The sequence below is a fragment of the Podarcis bocagei genome (genome assembly GCF_964188305.1).
Source record: "Podarcis bocagei genome assembly, chromosome: 8".
In the NCBI taxonomy this organism is placed as follows: domain Eukaryota; kingdom Metazoa; phylum Chordata; class Lepidosauria; order Squamata; family Lacertidae; genus Podarcis; species Podarcis bocagei.
This window is the reverse complement of record NC_138133.1, coordinates 64,360,559-64,387,063: the sequence shown is the minus strand read 5'-3', so window position 1 is coordinate 64,387,063 and position 26,505 is coordinate 64,360,559. Positions and strand designations below refer to the sequence as shown.

Below are 26,505 nucleotides of genomic sequence, written 5' to 3'. Positions count from 1 at the left end.
GGCACTCCTGTCTTCCACTGCCTCCCGCAGTTTGGTCAAACTCATGCTGGTAGCTTTGAGAACACTGTCCAGCCATCTCATCCTCTGTCGTCCCCTTCTCCTTGTGCCCTCCATGTTTCCCAACATCAGGGTCTTTTCCAGGGAGTCTTCTCTTCTCATGAGGTGGCCAAAGTATTGGAGCCTCAGCTTTAGGATCTGTCCTTCCAGTGAGCACTCAGGGCTGATTTCCTTAAGAATGGATAGGTTTGATCTTGCAGTCCATGGGACTCTCAAGAGTCTTTAAATGTATTTTGGCACCCTGTGTTTGGGATTCCCCACATCTTTCCAAAGGCAACCAAGCATTCTCTCTGCACAAGCACATCTACTTGCAATTATAAGCCTCCCCATGTGCTGTTTTGAAGTTTTCCTTCCCCTGCAAGCCAATTGTAGGGGGTGCAGGGGAGGGGAGATGGGGGGAAACACCATTGCACGAGTGGAAACCCTTGTGTGAGGCTTCCACTGATGGCGTTCATTGGTGAATTCCGCCCAATGTGTTTATTCACAAATGTATAGGTTTAGCTGGTGTTACTGGGTGTGCAGAAACAAACAGGGTACTTAATGTACAGCAACGTTCAGTTTCCTACCATCCAAATCAGTTCCAAGTGAAGTGAAAATCTTCCATAAACCTTCTAGCTTTTCTTTCAACTCCTAAGACTGTCCCTCCCAGATGAAACCAGTTCAGTCATTATGTTGGCCTATGGGTGTGAGTTAGAGTCCAGAAATCTGGAACAAAGGGTTACTTTCCACAGCCAATTGTCCCCTGTCCCCTGTTAGTGTGTGGAACAAGAGGCCTCACGCCGAGCAAACTGAAGAACTCCCTTCGTTTCTTTACTTTGGCTGGAATGCCAAACATCTTCTGGGATTTAACAGAGAAGGAAATGTAATCTCAGTGTCTACTGAAAGTGCTCAAAACAAGGGCACAGGCACATATTTCTAAGGAAAGTAATAAGGTGTGAAAGAAGTGTTGTAAGCCATGAGCACACAAACAGACCTAGACTCTGCCAGTGTTCCCCTAAGTCTATCAGAGTAGCACCATCTCCATATCTGCACAATGAAGTCACTGTCAGCAAGGGTGTGCCACGCCATGTACACACCCACGAAAGTAGGACACGGACTGCAATGTTCCCACATCTCTCTCTTGGAGTCCCTGTGATCTGCTCTCAATTACAGTGGCGGCACCATAATTTTATCTGTTATTTTTCTGAACGCACTGACATTTTCTAAATTCACAGGCCCATGGCTTTCTCAAAGGTGGAACTTTCAACTTCCTAAAACTTTTCAACTTAAGAAGGATTTCACTGTTGCTGGCACCTCTGCCCATTTTGTAGAGATTGAGATCTAAACCAGGGTTGAGATCGGGGCGGGGGGGACTGGGGAACACCAAACTGGCTGAGTTCAGAGGTTTGTGCATCTATCTTATTTTTAAAAAGGCAATGTATTCTGAATAGTGGTGGCCAATGTATTCTGAATAAGTGAGTTTTACAGCTGGCTACCACTGCTGGGTGAGAGAGAAGGAATTACCACCAGAAGATACTTTCTAAATAAAAGTAAATTGGCTCCTGTTGTATAATTTGACCTTTTTCCTTTCTCAGTGTGGTTCATATCTTTATCTATATAATTTAAGATTACCTATAATTGCTTTGGATAGGGACGTGGGTGGCGCTGTGGTCTAAACCACAGCCTCTTGGGCTTGTCGATCAGAAGGTCGGTGGTTCGAATCCCTGCAACGGGATGAGCTCCCTTTGCTCGGTCCCTGCTCCTGCCAACCTAGCAGTTCGAAAGCACGCCAGTGCAAGTAGAGATATGGGTACTGCTCCAGCGGGAAGGTAAACAGCATTTCCGTGCGCTGCTCTGGTTTTGGTGTTCCATTGCGCCAGAAGAGGCCTATTCATGCTGGTCACATGAACACATGGTTTTGGTGTTCCATTGCACCAGAAGAGGCCTATTCATGCTGGTCACATGACCCAGAAAAGCTGTCTGCGGACAAACACCGGCTCCCTTGGCCTGTAAAGCGAGATGAGCACCGGAACTCCAGAGTCATCCTTTACCTTTTTATAATTGCTTTGGAGTAGTTTTCTGCTATCACCCACTGCAATTTGTATCATGTGCGGTTGTGTTCAAAAATCCAAATACTTTGTAGCTATAGACACAGGCAGGGAGATGACACATGCAGCAAATGCTGCTTTGTTCCACTGTTCTTTAATGTTGCAATTTTGTAGATCTTTTAATCATTGGTTGTATTTATTTTATGCTGTGTAATACCTTAGGCATTTTTAGGAGGAACAACAGTAATTAAATGAAATAAGCAAACAAATAAATTCCAGGTAGATGCTACACGTCCAGAGGTCATGTGCCCTTTTTATATTGTATGATCCTCAGATGAAGGACAGTATAGAAATTTAATATGAATGTTCAGGATTGGACTCATTTTATACCTATTTTTTTCTCCTGCAACAAACAACAAGAACACCTTTCCCCCATGTTAACCAGTCCCTTTTCTAAGTTCAGCAGATGAAGCCCTCCTGGTGTTTCCTACATGGGATGAGATACATGGGGTGAGGGCCCAAGAAATGACTTTTTCAGTGGTGGGTCATTGCATGTAGATTCTTTCTCTACTACTGAGGTGTATCTGGCCTCATTTCTTTATAGCTTCAGGTAGCTGGTCAAGGTGCATCTCTTTTTTTGGAGGGTGTTTGCAGGAGAAGAGGCCTGATTCCATCACCACTAGTTATTGTCATTCAATTTGTTGTTTTATAATTTAAATGCATTGTGGTTGGCTTTTTTAAAAAAAAAACAGGCATGGCCTAACTTGGCCCTCCTGATGTTTTGGGACTACAGTTCCCATCATCCTGGCCACTGGTCCTGTTAGCTAGGGATGATGGGAGTTGTAGTCCCCAAACAGCTGGAGGGCCAAGTTTGGACATGCCTGTTTCAAGATATATACTGTAGCTATTCATTTTAATTGCAGACCGTCCTGTGGCCTATGCAGAGGGTGGAATATAAATCATCTAAATAAATAAATGCTTTGAATATCTTGAAGTCTTTTAAACATTCAGTTACACCAGTGAAAATGCGAAGTTTCAAAATATGTCCATTGCTCACCCACTCAATTTCATTGGGGGGGGGGATGCTTCATGAAAACATGTCCCTCAGACAGCATTGGTCAGGAGAAGGCATACTATGAAGAACTTAATCTTACTTCAAATATTTTAACTGATGACGGAGCACTATGCTGCCTCCCACCCCCCACAAGACTGAATTTCGGTATCTTCAAACCACTCGTTCATACATATATATGAGCAGCATCAAAGAAATCTATGAGCAGACGAATGACCTTCTTGAATACCAAGGGGGATGAGGCAGCACTGCTATTTCGTGGAATTAAGAATTCCAGCTGCTTCAAAGCAGGCAATCCATGCCTATTAAAAGGAATCGTTGTGGCTTATCATGTAAATAAGAGGCTGGATTAAAAACGGTTTAAATGCCTTTTTTACATGTTAAACTAGTGGGGAGGAAAGATGAGTTTGTGACATTTGAATGTTATTTGGGAGAATATTTAATTAGTATATGAGCCTAACATATCAGGCCGGATGTCCTTGCCTCCAAGTGTTTTTCTCCCCACCCCCTACTCTTTTTATTATGTCACTATAAAGGAAATTTTGTTGCATCACAAAAAAAGAGAGTAGTTTTACTGATATAGCTGCATTTAGATTTAATACTTCACCTTCAAGGCATGTACTCCAGAAACTACTTGCTCCAAAGGTGCCCTGAGGAAAACGCAGGCAGAACTGTAACAGTGAGTTGTTGAAGCTGAGGACCTAGAGAGCTTTCCCACCTCCTTTCTATCCAGTTTGCAATATGTCACAACCTCTCAACAAATCCCAAAGTGTCACCTCCATTTGCTTGGCGGTGCTCCGCCTGACCCAAAGTTTCCTGGCCAGTCACAGGCAACACAAACATGATAATATTAGCTCTGGCTGCCCACAAAAGGAAACGAACAAGCTCAATAGAACCCAGTAGATGCAATTGATCTTTAGTAGTGAGAAAAATACAGTCAATAACACTTCTGCAGAAATCATTTTGTGAAAGACAAGAACCGTGGTGCAGCAGTAGATATCATCCTAGATAAAGGTAGAGGTACCCCTGACGGTTAGGTCTGGTCACGGACGACTCTGGGGTTGTGGCCCTCATCTCGCTCTATAGGCTGAGGGAGCTGGCGTTTGTCCACAGACAGCTTCCAGGTCATGTGGCCAGCATGACTAAGCCGCTTCTGGCGAACCAGAGCAGCGCATGGAAACGCTGTTTGCCTTCCCACCAGAGTGGTACCTATTTATCTACTTGCACTCTGACGTGCTTTCAAACTGCTAGGTGGGCAGGAGCAGGGACCGAGCAACGGGAGCTCACCCCGTCGTGGGGATTCGAACCATTAACCTTCTGATCGGCAAGCCCTAGGCTCTGTGGTTTAGACCACAGTGCCACCCACGTCCCTATCATCCTAGGTAGGTAAAGTAAAAGGTAAAGGACCCCTGAATGGTTAAGTTCAGTCAACTATGGGGTGTGGTGCTCATCTTCACTTTCAGGCTAATTTCAAACTGCTAGGTTGGCATGAGCCGGGACAGAGCAACAGGAGCTCACCCCATCACGCGGATTTGAACCACCGACCTTACGATCATCAAGCCCAAGAGGCTCGGTGGTTTAGACGGCAGCACCACCCGCATCTCAATAGATGTCATCCTATAGCAATGGGAATGATGGAGACTCCATGGCAGGGAGTCTGAAAAGCCACAGAGTCCTGTGAGGCAGGGCAGAAGGGCTCAACTCTTCATGATAAAAGGATGATAAAGGATGCCATTTTTGTATATTGCATAGGCTGCCAACTCACCAGAGACCAACTCCTGAAATGAAACATGAAAAGGGGATGGATTATAATATCACACATTATGTTATTATGAATGCTCGCCTTGCTATGTGTAATAATTTAAGAGTAATCCCACCTCAGTATTCTACTTTAGAAGAGGCACTGTTCATTTCAACCCATTCACAATAAGGAAAAAGTAAGCAATTAGGATTGGAACTTAAAACAAGCTAAATCATACTATTAAGATAATTTAAAAGTGCTGCTCAGAAGGGGAGGTGTGGTTTCTTTTAATACCACTATGTCTTATTTTAAATAAATGTTAAATTAATAGCTCTGATGTTGTTATGTACTGAAGTTCTCACCCTGGGCCAGCCAGTTTTCCTGGCTGCCTACCACTACCGGCTCGTCCATCGCCCAGGGAAATCGATGGGCCATGCCGACGCCCTCAGCCATTGCCCTCTTCCAGCATTTGTGGAAGACCCGGCTCCAGCTTCATCGCTCCTCCTGATTGAGGATCTTTCTGCAGCGCCTGTATCGGCTGCCACTGTGGCCTCCGCATCTGCCCAGGATCGCACCATCAACCATGTGCTCAACTGGGTGTGGAGGGGGTGGCCACAAGGGCCTTTTGCATCGGAGTTCCAGCCCTTCGCAACCAGACAACATGAACTCTCGGCTCATCGCGGCTGTCTGCTATGGGGAGACCGCGTTGTGATTCCCCAAAGACTCCGTCAACACGTCCTGGAGGCTCTGCACGTTGGCCACCCAGGAATTGTCAAAATGAAGGTGTTGGCTCGGTGTTCCGTCTGGTGGCCTAACATGGACGATGCCATCACTGCCTGGGTGTCCGCCTGTCAAGTGTGCCAAGAATCAAGGCCTGCACCACCGGCAGCTAGGGGACATACCTGGGAGACGCCCAAGACGCCCTGGTCGAGGGTGCACATCGATCTGGCCGGCCCCTTTCACGGCCGGACCTTTATGGTAGTGGTGGACGCCTATTCCAAATGGCTGGAGGTGGCCCTGATGCCCTCCACCACTACCGAGGCCGTCATCCAGGTGCTGCGAGGTCTGTTTGCGACGCATGGGTGTCCTGATGTCCTTGTCTCCGACAACGTACCGCAGTTCACGTCAGGCACTTTTGAGCGGTATCTTTTGGGACTGGGCATCCACCATGCCCTAACGGCACCATTTCATCCATCCAGCAATGGGCAAGCGGAGAGAATGGTGCGCTCGACAAAAGAGGCACTGACGCTCCTGGACCGGGGAGACTGGCACGAGCAGGTCGCCGAATACTTGTTCGTGCAACACATCACCCCCATGCGGCCACAGGGTGGAGTCCTGCTGAACTGCTTATGGGCCGCCGCCTCAGGTCACCGCTCGACCGGCTGCACCCGGACTTTGCCATGGCCGAACCCCCAGGCTGTGCCAACACGCCACGGTCATTTGTTCCAGGAAACCAGGTCTTTGCCCGGAACTATATAGGGGACATTCCTTGGGTGCCAGCCACAGTAGTGGGAGTCACTGGACCTCGCTCGTACCAGGTGGCACTTGAAGACGGACGCTTGTGGCGCCGGCACATAGACCAGCTTAGGTGCAGGGTTGGGGACTTGGACACTACCGTGGTGCCCCCAACTGCGCTCGTGGCTGCAGAAAAAACACTTACAGATGGTGAGGCTCCACCTACACCTCCCTCGCAAACTGCCAGCGTGGAGCCGAACCAAGCTGCTTCAGAGGGTCTGCCAGACTTACCATAGGCTCAGACCACTCCACTTGCGGGCTCCACCCACAGCAGCGGATCCAGGGGATTTGGTTTCAACGCCACCTAGGGTCGCACCACAGCCTCAGCAAGAATTGTGTGGCCCCCCAGACTTGGCTACCAGTCCCCGGCGGTCTGTCAGAGTTTCCAAGCGGCCAACTTATTTAAAGGACTATGTTGTTGGACATGTATCACTGTTGGTCTAAGCATGTGAGATGTAACCGATATGCTTTTGTGCCTAATTGAACCATTACGTGTAGTGCTGTATATAAGGAAACCATTACGACTGTAACTAACGCCTTATCTCGGTGGGGAGGGGTGTTATGTACTGAAGTTCTCACCCTGGGCCAGCAGGGGGATACTGTAGATAGTTATGCAAATGAAGGATCGAAAAGTGACGTTCAGTGATTGGATAGTTTGTATGCAAATGAAGGATCGAAAAGTGATGTTCAGTGATTGGATAGTTTTAGAAAATGGCAACAGTTACATTGTTCTGGAGCTCTATATAAGCAGGCTCACTGAGCCCCTCAGCTTAGTTCTGTTCTGACATCTAAATAAAGAAGAGCTGTTTGAAGAATCGCTGTGTCGTCTGCTATGTTTGCCCACAACTTAACAGATGTGATGTCTCCAATGTCTATTTAAACTAAGGAAATAATCACCAAAGTTAATTTTTCAAGGGATGGGGAGAATCTTGGCACACTTTTGTATTACTCCCCCCCCCCCCCGACACACACACCTTTGGGCCGATAGCCAAAGGTCACTACAATTATATATATGAAGATATAAACATAATTTGTTCCACTTAGCTGAGGTTACTTTTTGGAAGCTATCATTAATCTGATTTATAAGGCCTTTAAGAAAAGCAGCAACACACTACATCATTTCTGACAGCAGATTTTGAAATCTTAGAACAATGAGATAGCAAAACTAGAACATTGGTCAATTCCCCTTCTCCAATTTTGTGACAACCAGCTGAGACCTAGTTTGCTCTTTATCTGCCCTCTGCTGCAGTCAAAAGCCAATAATGTTTTTAAAGCAGTTTATGAATTCTATTTGTACACTCTGTTTCCTGCCCTTTATTTTGAACTTGTGTTCTAAAGCAATGGAAATATATAATTCCCCAAATCTTCCTAGTAAATGCGACCTTTTTACTAACCAGGTGACAGCAGAACCAGCTGTATTAGCTGGAAGATTAAACCAGATTAACTCAGGCTTAAAATGAAATGCATGTTTTGAGAGCAAGGGTAAGAGAGCAGTGGTTAACTCCCTCTGGATTATAATCAGTAAACAAAGCTTTTTAAATAATATTTTTCTATTAAAAACTGCCATAGCTTAACCTCAAATTATTGGTTTTCCTGCAGGAATGTCAAGTCAGTCCTTGACTGACAATATTTGTGTCTCAGCCTAAAAATACGCAAAGCTATCATGTAAACTGATTTTACAGCTGAAAATATTTATGACAGATAAAGCATAATCCCCTAATCTGCCTTCTGTGCTTTTATAGTAATTAATGAGTAACCATATATATACTCTGTTGCTCAACACACCTGTATCACTAATCCAAGCTTATACTGTCTGGCAAGGATGAATTGGTTAAATTGCTCATGAAGAATCTTGGAATTTTTATTATCAGATCTCTCAAGTCAGCCTTAAGCACTCGGGTGCCTAACCCAGGCCTATTCTGCTGTGCTCCTCCTCTGACATCAAAGCAGCTAAGCCAATGGCAGCCTGAAAGGCCATGACATTCCTTACCTATAAAGTCTACTACAGCAGAATTATCGCTGTCATCCACACAGATGTGCTAAGCCAAAAGGGTCAGAGACTGAAGGGTGAAAAGCAGGATCTCAGAAGAAAAGGTGGTGGCCTGGTCATACATGTGTTTCTCAGACAGTGAGCTGGGACCCATCCTTGGGTCACTTTCAGGTGGATCTCAGTGTCTCCTCAGTTGCCTGCCTTATTCCATACCCATTCATAGCCTTTTTGGTGGACCAATGCCTGCACCTGAATGCAGACCTTCCAAGCATCTCTATTTTCCAAGGACATTCCTGATTTAAAGAAGCAGTCCTGGTTTCTGATTTGATCTCTGAATGTCCCCCTTTTCCTTAGGATGTCCCTATTTTCAATGGATAAATGTTGGAGGGTATGGAATTATCCAACCCCTGACCCATCTGAAGGCAATCCTGTATAGTGTTATTGTTTTTTACATTATTGTTATGGAACGGGACGTCCCCATTTTCATCAGATAAATGTTGGAGGGTATGTGACTGTTTCTGCATGCTGAGTAAAAGTGCCCAAGAGGAAAAGAACACTGAGAGATGGGGGTGAAGAAAAGGAGGTGTTGAAGGAAATGAAAAGCTGAGATAAAAAGAGGATGGAGACAATAACAGGGAAGGAGGGAATATGAAAAGATAAGTGAAGAGAGATGAAAAAAATGGACAGATGCAAGGCAGGGCTCAGGTACAACTGGAGAGTGAAAGGAGAGCTAGGGAAGAAATTACAGGAGATGGATAAAAATACTTTTAGAGGCAAGTGGGAGAGGGAAAACCTTGATTTAGAGCGAAGGAAGCCAAAGTGGTGACCACCAGTTGTTGTTGGACTACAACTGCAGTCATCCCTGGCCATTAGCCATGATGGCTGGGGCTGGTGGGATTTGGACAAGCCACAAGCCAAGCAGCGGTTCTTCAGTTAGAAGATTAGTAATGGAAGAAGCTTTCCAGAATTACAGCTTGCAAATGGCTACCAGTCACACTGTGGAGCGCAGCTACAGGTGAAGTGTGATCTTGGCTGTGTTTGTTGTTCATGCAGAGTAAAAGGAAAACCATACTGGTCTGGTCAAGGTATCCTAGAAATGCTTCCCAAAATCATCAGCAAGATGCAGGAGCAACTTGGCAAATAACCTGGAAAGACTCCACAAAGGCAGAATTAAAAACTCTGCAATAAATGGTGAGAAGATGGATGTTGTCATGTTTGGTTATGCGGTGTAATAAGCACACCTCTGCTAATATTTTGTTCAGTTAAAATCTACAGAATCACACGTTAAAAAGCTGGGCTTCAGTGGTTCAGTTTGATTGGACAGCTATTAAGCAACATTGAAGCCAGCCTGGAAGTTACTTGAGTTTTCTTCACTGAGAGTTTAAAATAAAATAAAAAATTAAAAGAAGACATTTGCCTGCACACATGAGAATTTATATTCAGTTCCCCTTATATACCACATTATTGTATATTATTGTACTTCCTGAAATGGAGTTAACAGTCAAATAATATAAAACAAGTTAAAAAAAACCTGCTGTGCCTTATCTTAATGAAAACATTATATTTTGAGGGAAGCTACATGACAAAAGTTTCCAAGGAAAATTATTCAAATTTTTATGAGACATAGATATTGTTTCTATGCCATATACTAAATTTTCTAGTGATTTTATTTTAAAGCATATGTGGGGAATTATGCGCTGCAGTCATTTATGGAGCACAATGGCTTAATAGACTATCAAAGGGAAAGGGGGGGGAGAGAAAACTCCCCAAGAGGTGATGAGAATGTATAATTATATTTTAAAAACTTTTATAGTAAAGACATTCCACAACAGTCATAATTTTATTAAGATGAAATGCAAGAAATTGGTCCTCTCCTTCCCCTCAGTAACCAGAATTCTGGGGACAGGTTCAAAGTAATTCATCATACTGTGGTACCTTGGTTTAAGAACAGCCCTGTTTAAGAACTTTTCGGTTTACAAACTCCGCAAAACCAGAAGTACTGTCCCGGTTTGCGAACTTTACCTCGGTCTAAGAACGGAATCCGAATGGTGGAAGGGCACCGGCGGTGGGAGGCCTCATTAGAGAAAGCACACCTTGGTTTAAGAACGGTTTCGGTTTAAGAACTGACTTCTGTAACCGATTAAGTTCGTAAACTGAGGTACTACTGTACTGATAGGACCTCTCCATAACTGGTGTTTTATTGCAGGTGTATCCTGCAACATTTTTCCTCACATAGTAATAGTGCATTAGCGGTGGATTCATTCTGCTTTCGTTTGTTCCAAGATGCTTCTTCAATGCTGTCTAGATGGGCTATCGCACAACAAAAGCAAAACAAGTATATACCACTTGTGGTATAACTGTGAATGCCCCAAAAACTTTTGCAGGCTTGTGTGACCACATCTTGAGCATCATGAGCACAAATCCTCAAGAACAGGGGTCAGCAACCTTTTTCAGCTGTGGGCTGGTCCATCGTCCCTCAGACCACGTGGTGGGCCGGACTATATTGGGGGGGGGGGGAATGAACAAATTCCTATGCCCCACAAATAACCCAGAGATGCATTTTAAATAAAAGGACATATTCTACTCATGTAAAAAGATGCTGATTCCCAGACCGTCCGTGGGCCGGATTGAGAAGGAGATTGGGCCGCATCCAGCCCACGGGTTGCCTACCCCTGATTAAGAATATGCAATAAGAAGAACATATTGAGGGGCACGCACACACACACACACAAATATATATATATATCGTACCCTCCAATATGTAGCAGCCCAAAACTGGAACGCCACCTTCCAGGGCTGCACTCCTGTATGGGTTACATTACCTGTGCACGTTCGCAGCTCCCCCCACCTCCAAATGCACAGCACCCCGAAACACACATTTTGAAGAACCACGCAAGATTGCTACCCTAGAAAAAACACTTTTTGCGGCGAGAGTGCAGCCTGAAATCATTGTGGCCATTTTAGCCACCATCCTATCAGAAGAAAAAAATGGGACATCCCTTTTTTCCAGGACAATTGGCAGGTATGAGATAGCAGTGGGTAAACTCATCCATTTAGGCTTGGAATGGGCTGGATCTTTCAAAGCCTTTTTTCTTTTCTTTTTTTAAAAGAGCTTCTGTCCTAAAAGAATATATAGTATCTTAGAAGTCCACCTGGTTCAGCAACATTTAATTACTGGGTGTGCACGAAATCAATCTCTGTTATTCGCAAATTATGCTAATGTGGGCCCCTTAAGGCTCAACCATAAACAGGCAGCTATCATTAGGCTAAACCGGCTTCCTGGGAGATTTACAATTAAGCAGCTGTCCCAATTAAGCAGAGTGAGGTACAGTAATATTTTACAGTTATGCTGCACCTTTCATCCCAAAGCATTTTTACCAATTAAAGGTACATAATGCTCTGTAATGGATGCCTCTGTGAAAGTGTTCTCATGCAAGAGTGAGAAAAGGAAGGATTTAAGCCACGACAATGCGACAAACACCTGTTCTTAAATAACACAAGATGAGCTTGTAAATTTCAAAGGGGGTGGGGGGTGGGATGGAATCCTGTCGTCAGTGAATTCATTGGAACAAATGCTTAAGAAGCTGTCTGAAAGATCCATGTGGCAAATCACGATGGCTGTTCAGACCATCTTAGTAAAAATGCACAGCATCTGAGCTGAACATATTGCAACACTTCTTTATCACGCCAGCGTTTATGACCAGATGACAGGGTTGAAGGACTGGGAACGCGCCACAGACTTATGAGGTGCCTTTCCTCTTCAGATTGAATTAGTAATTTCCTCTTTGGTACAAACCATAATTTACCATTATATGGTTTATGCATAACCTCCAGACCAGGTTTGTAAGCCAGGATCAGACCATGGTTTGAGATTCTAGTTTGGAGATTCAGCTTCATGTACAAGATAAATAGGTACCGCTCTGGCGGGAAGGTAAACGGCGTTTCCGTGCACTGCTCTGGTTCGCCAGAAGCGGCTTAGTCATGCTGGCCACATGACCCGGAAGCTGTACACCGGCTCCCTCGGCCAATAAAGCGAGATGAGTGCCGCAACCCCAGAGTCGGCCACAACTGGACCTAATGGTCAGGGGTCCCTTTAGCTTTACTTTTACTTTGGGGACCTGCTTTTCAATACAACTCTTAAGAGAACCAAAGTACAATATTCTGTTGCTTCTCATTGTTTTTGTATGGCTCTCCGTGTTCAGAAATGTAGGGTTGCCATATGTCCGTGTAAATCCAGACGTACAGCAGCTGGTGTAGGCAGTGTCGCTTTTGCCAATTTCCCTCGGCAATAGCTCAAAAACATCCCATTTCTTTGCTCAACAACTTGCCCCTCCCCTCAGTGAAAAAGGTTAACAACTTTTCTGTCCAGATTTTCATTGTTTTAAAGATGGCAACCCTAAGAAATGTAATGTCAGAGTCAGCCCAGAGGCTCCCCACCTACACTGCATAAATAGTAGCACGTCATTGTAAACCATTATGAAATTCTGCAGAGTCAAGATACATCAATTTATAGTACCTGTCTGAACTGTGATTTGCTTAGTCTGACAAATCTGTGTTCCAGCAGTTAATGGAAGCAGCTGAAACCATGATCTCAGTAGGATCAGCCAAAAGAGTAATTATACAAATCATGTGAACAAAAAAAGGGGGAGGAAGAGGGGGGAGATTTCTAATGAGATTATGTAGCAGATAATATATGGAATTTAGCTGGCTTTTTTATTTTTAAAAATTGCTTTTATCAGCTAACACAGCTAAGTATTGAAACACATGCTGTGGCACAATCAGATAATCAAACTGTGCACCACTCATGGCAAAGAAATGGATAATAAGCATTTTTAAACAACTAATTAATCAAAAGAATTTGATAAAGTCGTTGCTTTTCTTTCCCAATGCAGTTTATCCGTCTAATTCATTCCAGTATCCACTGGTTAATTAAAAAGGTTTTGTAATTTAGTTTCTTTAATAACTTAAATAGATAATGGATAAAACAGTCCACATGAATAAATATTTAGCGGGATCCTCCCTTAATCGTATGAAAATGATGCACCGCATTTTGCACATACCCCCCACGCACACTCCAAAAGGGCAAAGCTAAATGGCACAGCACTAAGAATGACAGGCCTGCGTCCAATTTCCCCTCTCTTCTCCGGAATGTTTGCTTCCTGAAATGAACGGCATGGTGTAATCACATTGCGTGTTTCCCTGTCACAACCCCACATGAACAACCCTCGCACCCCGTGAAAATGCATTATGCTATGACAGCATGTCACGTATCTCAGGAGCTAAATGTTACAGGAACATGAAGAGAGACAGGATGCCTGCATGGTCACATATTTGCCGGCAAACCCTTATTTGTTTGTTTGTTTATTTATTTCATTTCATTTCATTTCATTTCATTTTCTATCCCATCCTTCCTCACAAATGAGCCCAGTGCAGCAAAACAAAAAGTCGGCAAAACAGTAAGGGAAAAACTAAAAACATTTCAACACAGTCAAATATCCCATAGCTAATAATTTCAAGTTTGCCAGGAACAGTATCTTTCAGCCATCAAATGCCTGGGTGAACAAGGTTTTATTTTAATTTCTCCTGGACGTTAATTCAGAGGGTGATGGGTGCATCTCACCCGAGAGAGCATTCCACAAATGGGCAATGGACACCAAGAAGGCTCTATCATTGGTCAGCACCAATCCACCAGTAACACTACCACCAGGACCTCCCCTACTGATCAATTATGTTCATGTGTCTAGTTACACACACAACCATCCTCAGGTATTATTGATCTGAGCTGGGCCAGGCTAGATTTTTCCTATTTTCCAAACTATAAAAACCCAGATCATGAAGATGATTGTTGGAGTTTAAAGTGAAATGACACTCACCATGGTCTGCTGGAAATTTCCTCCATTTTAAGTGAGCAGCCAGCTGAAATATAAATACCGTAGGCCAGTGTCGATAACACGGACAGGCATGGATTAATTCTTCTTTGGCAAGCTTTTCACGCTTTGCTACTTCCTGAAAGACAGTTTCATGCTTAGAAGTAGCGATGAAAAGGTATACTATATATGTGTGTGTGTGTTTTAAAAAGGAAAGAAACAAATAAAGAGCAGGGAAAGGAAAGTTGCAGAAATGGAATAAGATACTAAGAAATACATAGCTCATGAATAGTAGAGATTTTAGCACAATACAGCCAGTACACTTTGAACCTAATTTATTAACAAATTGGAAACAAATTGGAATGAATGGAAGATAGATTCGTTCAATATGAACACTGAATGGCTGTAACATTATATTCAGAAATATCAATTCCATGTCTGATAACCTAAATGTTAGCAGAGCTCCTGGACTGTGTATTGTCATGATGGCAATCCATGTTTATTTTTACCATAGTCCTGTACTCAATAATTTAATACACAAGTGCAGGAATACACCATTAGATTAATATTTTAACTTTTTTAAAAAAGCTTTGCACAAACTTTCCCTTCTTGTCACTCATACCAACTATCTATCAAGGACTTCCCACTGATCGCCCAAAGCAAGGATGAGGAACCCATAGCCCTCCAGATGTTCTTGGATTCCAGCTCTCAGCAGCCCCAGCCAACATGGCCAGGGGCAGTGGCGTAGCGTGGGTTGTCAGCACCCGGGGCAAGGCAAGTAATTTGCGCCCCCTAACCTGTGGATTTGCGCCCACTAACCCTAACCCCCAGATGTTGCGCCCGGTGCAGCCCGCCCCCTCTGCACCCCCCATGCTACGCCACTGGCCAGGGGTCAGGGATGGTAGGAGTTCAGCAACATCTGGGGGGCCATGGGTTCCCCACCTGATACATACATTTCAATACAAATTTGTCTAGATCTTGCACATTTCTTCACATGCCAGTGGGTGCATGTTCTTCGAAGGTATGACTGCATGCCACATGTTGGCTATCTATGAGCCAGTCAACATTCCAGCAAGCCATTAAAATGATCAATTGGATAGCTTACACTCACCACTAAAGGATGCAAGTACGATTTATTTGATTCTTTGTCTGCATCTCAGGAATTTGTGTACCGCCCCCCCCCACACTGTATTTTTTTCTTATTCTAATTTTTTTAAAAAAAGAAAATGTTCAGGTTGAGGTTGTTTTTTTTTTTAAAAAAGAACACATTCAATTGTTTTTCTAAAATTCATTGTGTCTGTAGCATAAATTAGACTCAAAGTCAATCCTGCCGGTGTCCACAAAGCGGTACTGATTGTTTGAAGTGTAAGCTGCTGCTTAGCAAAATCAAAAGCATCTGAGTTGTGAATCAACAAGAAGAACCCTTCAAGGAGATGTGGTTCCAATCTGAGATTAACAGGATTTGCTTCCTGCTCACACAATACACACATCAAGTATACTTAAGAGAGCATTTAGCTATTGGGCATTATAGAGTTTAACACTTCAGTCTTGTAACTTTTTAAAAAGGATTTTTAGTATATGGGGCTAAACAAAGACCTAGTAAAGCATACTATTGGTCTGACCAATATTAACAAACTGTGGTCCCCCATAAAACCTAGGGAGTGGGGTCAGAGGCGGAGCTAGATGTTCTGGCACCCAGAGCAGTGCACATGTTGTGCACCCAGGGGTGGGGCTAGCTGCCCATGGGGGCACCGCCCGTGGCGAGCGTCCCAGGGGGTGGGGCAGCAATGTCACACACCCCCAGAGATGACACCCGGGGTGAGGTGCACCCACCACACACCCCTTCCTCCACCAGTGAGTAGAGTCCACCAAGCCATTATTTAAGTGGAAGCCAGCACCCTCCCCTCTACTCCCCCAACACCCTTCTCATATTTGTTCAGGGAGATAGGGAGAGCTCTCAGAACAGTGTGCAGGTGAAGGAGATTGTTTATCTGCAAACAGAAACACTTGCGCTCATGGAACAATTGACTTAGCACAGCTACAGAGCTACAGTTCCCTGAGTTCCCTGGGAAGAGGGATTGATTGTTTCAAAACAAACCCACTGTGGGCTCTAGACTAAAACCCATTGAACTCAATGAGGCTCACTTATGTGTAGGTGACAATTTGCTTGTTGTCCTCTTGCTCCTCCCCACAGCTTTCCCCCATTTATGTCATGTCTTACAGATTGTAAGCCTACAGGCAGGGCTCATGTCATTTTTCAATTTTTAGGCACTTTATGTTGGCAATTACAATGAGCTCAAAGCAATGTTTTGAAGATCAGAACTTTGATGTAGCCTGCATAACGTAGGAGTCCCCAATCCTTTGGGAGAAGCTCAGTGGTAGAGCATCTGCTGTGCATGAAGAAGGTCCCAGGTTCAGTCCTGGCATCTCCAGGTAGGGCTGGGATTCTCCCCTGTCTGAAACCCTGGAGAGCTACTACCAGTCGATGAGTAGACAATACTGAGGTGCATGGGCCAATGGTCTCACTTGGTATCAGGCAGCTGCCTATCCTCCTGTCCTGACACCCCATTAGGCACAAATTCAGCCCACCAATTTCGCTACCTGCCTGGGACTGAAAAAATTAAGAGAGCCTGTCAAGTGCCTAACAGGCCAGCAAATGGCTGCTGGAGTGTCCATCTTGCTAGGTTTTAATCAAGCTTTTATCCAGAGATGTAGCTTCAAAGCAACTTCCTACTGCAACTCATTGAAACAAGACAAGCAGCTTATAGAAGGCAGCAGCTTCTACACATATACACACAACATAGGCGCCGACTCCATGGGGCCTGAGGGGGCCCGAGCCCCCTCAAAAATTCATTTGGGGGGCTCCGCCCCCCCAATAATCTCAGGCACCCCTCCAGCAGAGCGCCACCGCCGCCCCTCCCCCAGCCCAAAATGCACAGGGTCGGGCTGCATGCCTCCTGCCCTCCCTCCCGAGCAAAAGCTCCACCCAATTTCCTTCGGAGCTGATTAATAGGCGCAGCACGCTCTCCCCTATTCGCTCACGAGGAGGCGGCGCCACTTTATCTGCATATTCATGAGCTTATTTATTATTCATGAGCTTTCGCGGGCTCCCCCAATATTTTTTATAAGTCGGCGCCCCTGACGCACAATATGGTTTTTTTAAAAAGCATGGCCATTTTTTTGTTCTTGCCAGGTGCACTTAAGATTTTTTAAAAGATTGCTTACCTCTTTTACTCTTAAGTAATCTGTTGATGAGATTTTGAGAAAGTCGCAGTTTTCTTCCGTAACAACTGTGAGCACATTGTGCTGCATCTTTGGCGGGAGAGGTTCCAAAGTCCCAAAGCAACTTCCTATACCAAACTTCAAAAACATTTTTAAGAGAAGAAAAGAAGTGGAGTAAATTCTAGCACCCCTTTGTGTTTCTTTTAATTGGGTAAATCATACAACATAAAATATTACCAGTGCATTTTCCTTCATGTTGCTTTATATTACAAGCAAAATAAAATTATACACTCCCTGAAAATTCAGTTTATAATAATGTCTAGGGATGACAGGTATATTTTGCACAAAACACAGAATGGCATTATTACTTGGCTTAGAGATGTGAAGATAATGAAGCAGAAAATGGAATATGTTTTATGATCATTCATCTATCACACCTACCGATACCATTATGAGCATTATTTGCTACAATATCTTTTTGCATCTTTCATCGTATAAACAAACCTGAGAATATTTATACTGAAGCCTTAGATATTCATTCATTTATTAAATGTATTAAATATAAATTAAATTCATATATCCTACCCTTCTTCCCCAAAGAGTGCCCGAGTAGCTAACAAGCTAAAATCCGATAAGATCATATCCAAAAGCAATAATTAAAAATGACAGTTTAAAAATATATCAAGCCTGAATGTTCCTACCCCCTTCCAAAGGTCAGGCCAAATGAAAGCACCTTTTCCATCTGAACTATGCTAGGGAAGGGAATTGCCTGATCTTCCCTAGGAGAGAGTCCCATAGACACACTGCTTCTGTGGAGAAAGCTGTCACTGACATTTTGCCCCACCCCACCTCTTGTCATCTGTGGCAGTACTACTCAGCAGTGGACAGTGCAGCACTCACCTGAGTTATCTTCGAATAAGTTGCTGCAGTATAGTGGGATAGAAATGAGGAGTGGCAAGGTTGCTTTGGTGCAAATGGCCTAACAGAACCAACCTGGTGTTTCTGCTGCTGCATTTGCAACATACTGACCCTGCCAACATTGAAACCAACACTTGCCAGAGGGCTTTTTTAAAAAGTTCTTTCGATTGGACTCTAGCACTGTATTGAATTGAAGGAATGATACTTAGGACACAAAAATCATTTGCAGAATCCCCACTTCCGGATCAGGTAGACAACAGAGAGGGAGTTACTATAGAATACCTAAAGCAGAAGTGGATAACAAGTGGAGCTTCAGATGTTGTTAAGCTACAACTTCCATCACTCTCAACCAGCATGGCCAACAGCAAGGGATAGTGGAATATGTATTTCAACAACATCTGGATAGGCCACAGGTTAGCCACTCTCAACTTAAAAGATTAAATGATAGTTAAGAGTCTACTGAAAACAGTAAGGAAAGGAATTGGTTTGTTATCTAAAAAGGGCTCAGTTAAGTATCCTTCCATATCTAAGATGACCTTTATCAACCCACTATTAAGTACCTTTCAGCATTTTCATTACAGAAGTCTGCATTTTGAAGGAATAAGTTGTTTGGAAGACTGCTGCAGGCTGAGACACAGTATACAAGCCATCTTGGCCTAAGCCTCCACCCTGCCTTTTTTTTAATCAAACAAAATCCACTCTTTTATGTGGTAGTGAACAGCATGACAAAGCAAAACTTGAGAGCATGAGAGTGCATTTTGGTCTTTTTCCTTAAACATTTCTAGGAAGTAGAAATTACTGAAACATTGCTAATTATGAAAAATCTGCTTATGCTCAGACAGGAAAGCCGAGGCAAATGCCAGGAAACTCATCTCTCTCTCTCTCTCTCTCTCTCTCTCTCTCTCTCTCTCTCTCTCTGTGTGTGTGTGTGTGTGTGTGTGTGTTGCTTCCTCTGCTTATCTAGGATAATTTTATCTCAACATGCTCTGTCAGTCTCATATGGCTGCATAAAATTGTTGCCCAGAAAAAGACTCATTTAGACAATTAAATGCAGTATACTTTGGAGGGATTGGATAACTAATATTATACTTTGCCTACAGTAACAAAAACTTCAGCAAAAGCTGTCACCGAGAAACACATTAAAAATGGGATTTTCTTTCTGTTCTTAGAAAACAGCTCTGGCGCACCTCTGGCAATCTGTAAGAAAGATCCAATTTAGACAGAAAGAATAAAAGGAGAATTAATCTTTTCTCCTTGTCATTCTTGCCCAAGGTCAGCTATCTTATTTTGGTGAGCTAGCTGGAAGAATTCTCAAAGACCCTCTTTTTGTGTGCCATTTGCTCCTGGATCCCTGAGGCATTTGAAATTTGTTCATTGTTTGTTTGGATGAGACCCTGCATGAGACACAATAGCTTTAAATGCTTGAAAGGTAAGCCTGGTGGCATCTATTCCAGCTGGCTGATGTAAGCTTATTGTCTGTGATTGTAAGTGACAACACCAACCACACAAAAATCAAACAACTTCCTCTAACCTCTTCATGCCAATCAGAGCAATTCACCTCACAAAAGAAGACAGGAGAGAGGCTCACAGCTTTCTACATTATACCAGATGACTAAAAAAAAAAAAGTCTTGTGCAAAAACAACAACAACAACCCTCAGTTTCCTGTATGGCTTTCATGCTCTCCTCAATTGTTTTTAAAGAGATTGATCAGGAACCTGCAGCCCTCCAGATATTGGTAGACTCTGACTTCCACCACCCTCAGCCAATAACCAGGGATGATGGGAGTTGCAATTCCACCAGGAATGCTGCTAGGGCCATAGCACTGCATGACCCCAAATGTAAGTATAGTACTACAGTGGCTGTCAGCTCCTTCAACTAATCTTCTCTTCTTCTTTTTTACCTTTTAGAGAAAATCTGATTCAGAGGGTTGGGGAGAAACTCAGAACAGGTTTGAGGAGTACACAAGGGGAGGAGTGGGAAAATTTTTCCATTATGTAAGCATGAATGCTTGCATGGATAGAATATTACTTAGCGCTACACTGGGTACAAACCCAAGACCTGCAGTTCTCATATTTTACCAGAGTCACACATGTGTACGAGAGCTAAAACATACATTTTAAAAATCCACTAGTAAACTACAAAGTCATTTTAGACTTTTTAACATGTTCTGCATTTATTTGCCATTTCTGGACAATTGTGCCAGAAAAGTGTGAGTGTCAAACTGGCTTTCTCAGTTGCCACTGCTTTCACTTGCTTACTGGCAATGCCCCGTTATAACTCACCAACGTTTCGGATGTTGATTGAGGTACTTTCGCTGAACCACCACTCTCAGCAGTAGCTGAAACAAAATCGCCTGCAATTGTTCTTTTGTAATACTTTGTCAGTGGTCGAAAGGAGCCTCTGAGTACTGTGTAGAACTCTTGGCTTGCATCCACTAGAATAGAATTTTTTAAAAAATAATAATAATTTCTCAGGTTAGTATAGAAAAGCAGACAAACTGGCATACCCACAACATGATACAAACACAACTCATCACATTTGCAGTTTAGCAAACGTACTTAAACATTTTTGTACAACTCATCTTCCTGCTGCCAAAAGTAGAACATAAATGTGCATCATTTGGGGACGCCGCCATCTAAATCAGTGGTGGGGAACCTTTTTCAACCCAAGAGCTACGCTTCCCCATGGGCAACCTTTCGGAGGCTGCATGCCAGTGCTGGGTGTAGCCGGAGACAAAAGAGGGAGGAGCAATAGCCATTATGCTTATGTTTGTACAGTCAGAGATTTACACACAAACACACTCTCTCTCATCCATCCTCCATCCAGCTAAATATCAAGGTTTCAGTCTTGCCAGGCAAAATCAGATGGGGGGCATAAAACAAAGTTGATAAGCAGTGTGGTTGGAGAGGATGGCACTGCCTGGAAAGAGCCCCGAGTGCTAGACAGCCTGAGGGCCACATTCAGCCTAGGGCCTGAGATTCCCAACTCCTGATCTAAATTAAGGATATATATGACCCACAGTCATAGTTAAAGCTCCGTATAGGTCCGTATAAGGTCCGGATAGTTAAAGCTATGGTTTTCCCAGTAGTGATGTATGGAAGTGACAGCTGGACCATAAAGAAGGCTGATCGCCAAAGAATTGATGCTTTTGAATTATGGTGCTGGAGGAGACTCTTGAGAGTCCCATGGACTGCAAAAAGATCAAACCTATCCATTCTGAAGGAAATCAGCCCTGAGTGCTCACTGGAAGGGCAAATCCTGAAGCTGAGGCTCCAGTACTTTGGCCACTTCATGAGAAGAGAAGACTCCCTGGAAAAGATACTGATGTTGAGAAAGATGGAGGGCACAAGGAGAAGGGGACGACAGAGGACGAGATGGTTGGATAGTGTTCTCGAAGATACCAGCATGAGTTTGAACAAACTGTGGGTGGCAGTGGAAGACAGGAGTGCCTGGCGTGCTCTGGTCCATGGGGTCACGAAGAGTCGGACACGACTAAATGACTAAACAACAAGAGTTTTGGATTTTGGATTTGATATCCCGCCTTTCACTCCCCTTCAGGAGTCTCAAAGTGGCTAACATTCTCCTTTACCTTCCTCCCCCACAACAAACACTCTGTGAGGTGAGTGGGGCTGAGAGACTTCAAAGAAGTGTGACTGGCCCAAGGTCACCCAGCAGCTGTATGTGGAGGAGCGGAGACGCGAACCCAGTTCCCCAGATTACGAGACTACCACTCTTAACCACTACACCACACTGGCTCTCATGATCCACAGTATGGAAAGGTCTAGCCTAAACTGACACATCATGTGATCCAAGCTGACTGTAGTCTACTTGCCATAGTCTACTTGCCTGCCAGATTCTCAGGGCTTCCTGTCTGGGCTGTTAGGCTACAATACATGATTGGTAGGTTGTGTTTGGCCTGGAGGGCCACAAGTTGGGTGGGCTTGGGCAAATCCCTTGCTCATTCATGTGCAAATGTGAAGGTATATTGGCTTCCATTCAGCACCCAAACACTGTGTGTCCTTTTCAACTCAACTACTCCTCATACTGAGCTTCAAGTTGCACTTGAATCTTAAAACCATAGTTTGTCAGGTGTGAATGATTAAATGGAAAAGACATGAAGTCCTCAAGGCTGTATTGGGATGTCATGTATATGGGGCTCAGAATCTCCATCTACTTGCCTCGTGTCTTTTTCTTTCTTTCTAGGTTCATAGAGTCATATCTATGTTTGAACTCTCCCTGTTTACCACGGACAGCTCCTTTTTTAAAATTTACCTCTTTCAGCTGACTCTATGTCCTTCTTTTGCCCCTCCCACTTTTTGTCCTCTAAGGTAGCCCTGTTAAAATCCTGTTGCTGTGAGCCACTAGAGTTGTCATTATTCTGGGTTCAGCTCTGCCTCCAGGGTTTCCTAGAAATTAGACTTTTCAGTGGCAGGTGAATCCATCTTGTCTCCAGTATGCATACATTTAAATGCATACACATGTATACTAAGGCATCATGCAGCACACAATCTGGTCCATCATGCACCAGTGAGGTTCACTGTGAAGTATTAATAGCAGATCAGAGTACACTTGTGTTTTTCTAAGCTATCTTTAAACAAACATGTCCCTTGATTTAAAAAAACAGTGCAGGATAGGCTATTGCAAAACAGATAAATGGTTTTTAGGATCGTGTGCATGTTGGCATGAAATTTTAAACTACTAATATTAATTATTGATTATATTAGACCCCATTTACACTATACATGTAAACAGTATTGTACCACTTTAAATAGGTCATCGCTTACTCCAGAGAATCCTGGGAAGTATAGCTTATTAATGAGGGAGGAATTCCTCTAAGGGAGGAATTCGGTGGATGCATTTCTGCTTGCCAGGCAAAACAATCTCCCCTCTTCCCCTCTCATAATGTTGTGGGGGTTCTCCTGACCCCCAGAGCTAATTTTGGGGATGCGGGGAGGAGAGCCCCATTGAGACTTGCTGCACTGGCTCCCGCTAGCACAACTCTTCAGCTGAATCAGGCCCCGGGAGTTGTTAGAAGACCTCTATTCTCATTACAGTGGTATCTCGGGTTAAGTACTTAATTCGTTCCGGAGGTCCGTTCTTTACCTAAAACTGTTCTTAACCTGAAGCACCACTTTAGCTAATGGGGCCTCCTGCTGCCACCGCGTCACCGGAGCCCAATTTCTGTTCTTATCCTGAAGCAAAGTTCTTAACCTGAAGCACTATTTCTGGGTTAGCGGAGTCTGTAACCTGAAGCGTATGTAACCTGAAGCGTATGTAACCCGAGGTACCACTGTACAAAGCTACAGTTCCCAGAATTCCTTAGGTAAAGGGATTTATTGTTAAGCCACTGTGAGAATTGCAGTTGTGGTGGGGAATCATGAGTCTCTGAGTAACTCTCAGCACCCTTAAAAAATGTCAGTTCCCAGGTTTCTCTGGGGAAATTTGTGACTGTTTAAAGTGTCATGGTACTGCTTCAATTGTATAGTAGATGGACTCTTAATTTCCTTAAAATCCTGCATAAAATAAAAGCCAAACACATTATATATTTGTATTTTAGAGAGGTTTGGAGAAAATAAAACTGAGAGTCAGTGAAATACAAAAAAAAAAAAATGGTATGATGGTTTAGCATATAGTTTGACTATAGTTTCTTACAAGAAAAATGGGACATGTTTGAAGTAAATTACTCCCCATGCTTTCTCCCCTTTGAGGACAGCTTGTTAAAATTGCATTAGTGCAAGTTGCAGGAGGTGTCCTTCTTCAGAGATCAACTTCCTTTAGTCCCAAAGTCAGTAAAAATGAAATCTTTTCGGGAAGGGGAAGCAAATATATCTTGACGCTAATATGTGTGCATTTAAAAGCACACCTGTGAACACTACTGTACCAAGTAGTCTGCCACTTCACATTTGCAAGGTTCATTTGAATGGCTGATAACAGACTGTATGACAATTCTGTTTTTTCTATAATGTCTTTAATATAAAGAATAAACCTCTCTTGAGCAATAGAGAACTGCAGAGTTAAGTAAATATACTGTTAGCACAGCATCCATGAAGCAATGTGTAATAGGGGGAGAGGAAGGGTGTGAAAAGCATTTTCCTGATTTCCATCTGTGAAATGAGATCTGGTTTAGAGCCAGTTTTGAACTCCCTGTCATGACATTAAGGTGTCTTTGGTTTAATGTATGCAAGACCTTCTTTCTGCCAATTGCAAAACAAATCAGAAAACTATTGCTCTCGACATTTCAAAAAGATATCAAATTAGGGAGAGGACCCTTATTACACAACATTATTACAACAACACAGCCCCAATTTTTCATGCGTTTTGGCTTTCCTGAAGCTGTGCCTGTACAACGTACTTGCGAGATTAAAGACTTGTCTGGCGTGTATTATTTTTATCAAGTCAGTTTTACTTAGTCAAAAATCAATTTTGTGTTTATTTTTAGCTTGCCGAATCAGATGAGATTGAAAATATTGCTTAACCAGGTTCAAAGAACTGGAAAAGATTGCACATTGATGCAAAGCAGCTTTTTCTTTAAAGGCACGATGTGACAGACTGAGTCATTAAGATTAGCTTTTATCTCATGCACACATTGGCGCTCAGCAATTTTAGACCTCTTTCTGCATTGCCATACTGTGTTTTTAACTGAAAGTATATTAAATCAACAGAGCACCTAATCCAACAGAACAGGACTGTCCCAGTGGCCAAGATACCAAAGGAGATTTGGATGGAGTCATTTTGTTTTCCCAAACTTACACCCATGCAAGCAAGATGCCAGTATTCATCACTATCAAATCAGGCACAAGCTTTGACCTTAAAATTGTCCTTTTTATTATCTCAGCTTAATTTATGCTAATGTAGTCTTTGCCTGCTTAGCTTACAATTCAGTCTATTAATAACATGTCCTTCAGTTGCTATATTCCCTTTAGGTGACCTGTTTCTGATAAAGGTAAAGGATCAGCACAATCTTAGCCATTACGAATCAACATTTTTTGGTGGATTCAAACTGAAATGATACTAGTGGAAGCATTGTTGTGTAATCCTTGCTGAATGATAAACACCTGAACTTAACAAGGATGGCGTACAAGACTCCAGTGACACTGTAGGAGACCACAGAGGACAGGTGAAAAATTCTGAATGACCTTGATAGGCTGGGGGAGGATTATAAATGAGCTGGGAGTACTGGCATTAAATTGAAGAAGCTGAAAAGTTGCACAATGTGAATAAATTTAAGCACATAAATACAAAAGTGGACATAGTTGACTGAATTTAAACCTGACTTTAGACTCCACCTACATGGTGCCTGTTTGGTAGGAAAGGGAAGAAACTTCTTGGTGCCTACTTGTCATGGTACTGCCAGAGAATGCCGGGGAAGAGCAGGAATTGGCGATGGAGGAAAGAGAGGAAAGCCAGGAGGCGGGAAGGCCCTCAGATGCTGAAGCAGAGACCCAGCACCGCACAGGAAGTTCTGGCACCGATAGTGGCACCGTTTGCCAAGGAGAGGAGAGAGTTAAAGAGGAGGGGGGAGAGGCATCACATGAAACTTCCCCGCTTTTTCTGTTGGAGAAGAAGCTGGCGTAGGCCACTCCCAGAATCTGAACTGGAGGATTCAGATGCATGATTGTAATGCGCTGCTTGTACATATGTAAAATAAAGAACTGTCTATATCTCTGAGTGAGCAGAGGTACTTATTGCAAAGAGCATTCACAAGCCATCACACTACTGAAGACTTAAAAAAAAATCTAGCAGGCATTTTAATCAAAGTTTGATTTTATAGTTCTAACTGATTTTAACTTTATAAAAGTATTATAGCTTTGTAAACAGCTTAGAGATAATTGCAGATAAGCAATACATAAATTGTTTAAATGAGTAAATTACAAAGCTGCTTTCACTGGTCTCCCTTTCCTCAGAGGGCCCATCTCCTCCTCCTGCCTCTGACCATTCATGTGCCGCCTCCTCTGTACCCAGTGAGCACCACCTCCAAGAGAGAGACAAAATGTATATGAGCTCCTTTTCCTTGCTGACTTCGTTGCAGAGGGCAGATGAACAGGCAACAATAGAAAGAGGAGGAGGAGGAGGAGGAAGGCCACAAAGGTGGTGG

General features: G+C 43.4%; 1 protein-coding gene and 1 long non-coding RNA gene across 2 annotated transcripts in view; one reads left to right on the top strand and one right to left on the bottom strand.

The window, feature by feature from the left end:
• CNBD1 (cyclic nucleotide binding domain containing 1) overlaps window positions 1-26,505 on the bottom strand; it is a 137,192-nt gene that overhangs the window by 39,529 nt on the left and 71,158 nt on the right. Inside the window, exons 6-8 of the mRNA XM_081204838.1 lie at window positions 20,693-20,844; window positions 17,495-17,629; window positions 14,276-14,408 (exon numbers count right to left, since the gene is read on the bottom strand). Coding sequence (XP_081060964.1) covers window positions 14,276-14,408; window positions 17,495-17,629; window positions 20,693-20,844 — 420 coding nt within the window. The remainder of the gene's footprint in view (window positions 1-14,275; window positions 14,409-17,494; window positions 17,630-20,692; window positions 20,845-26,505) is intronic.
• LOC308592603 lies at window positions 6,682-7,227 on the top strand. The gene is made up of 2 exons (XR_014010575.1): window positions 6,682-7,044; window positions 7,094-7,227. It is a non-coding gene; the product is annotated as an uncharacterized lncRNA (long non-coding RNA).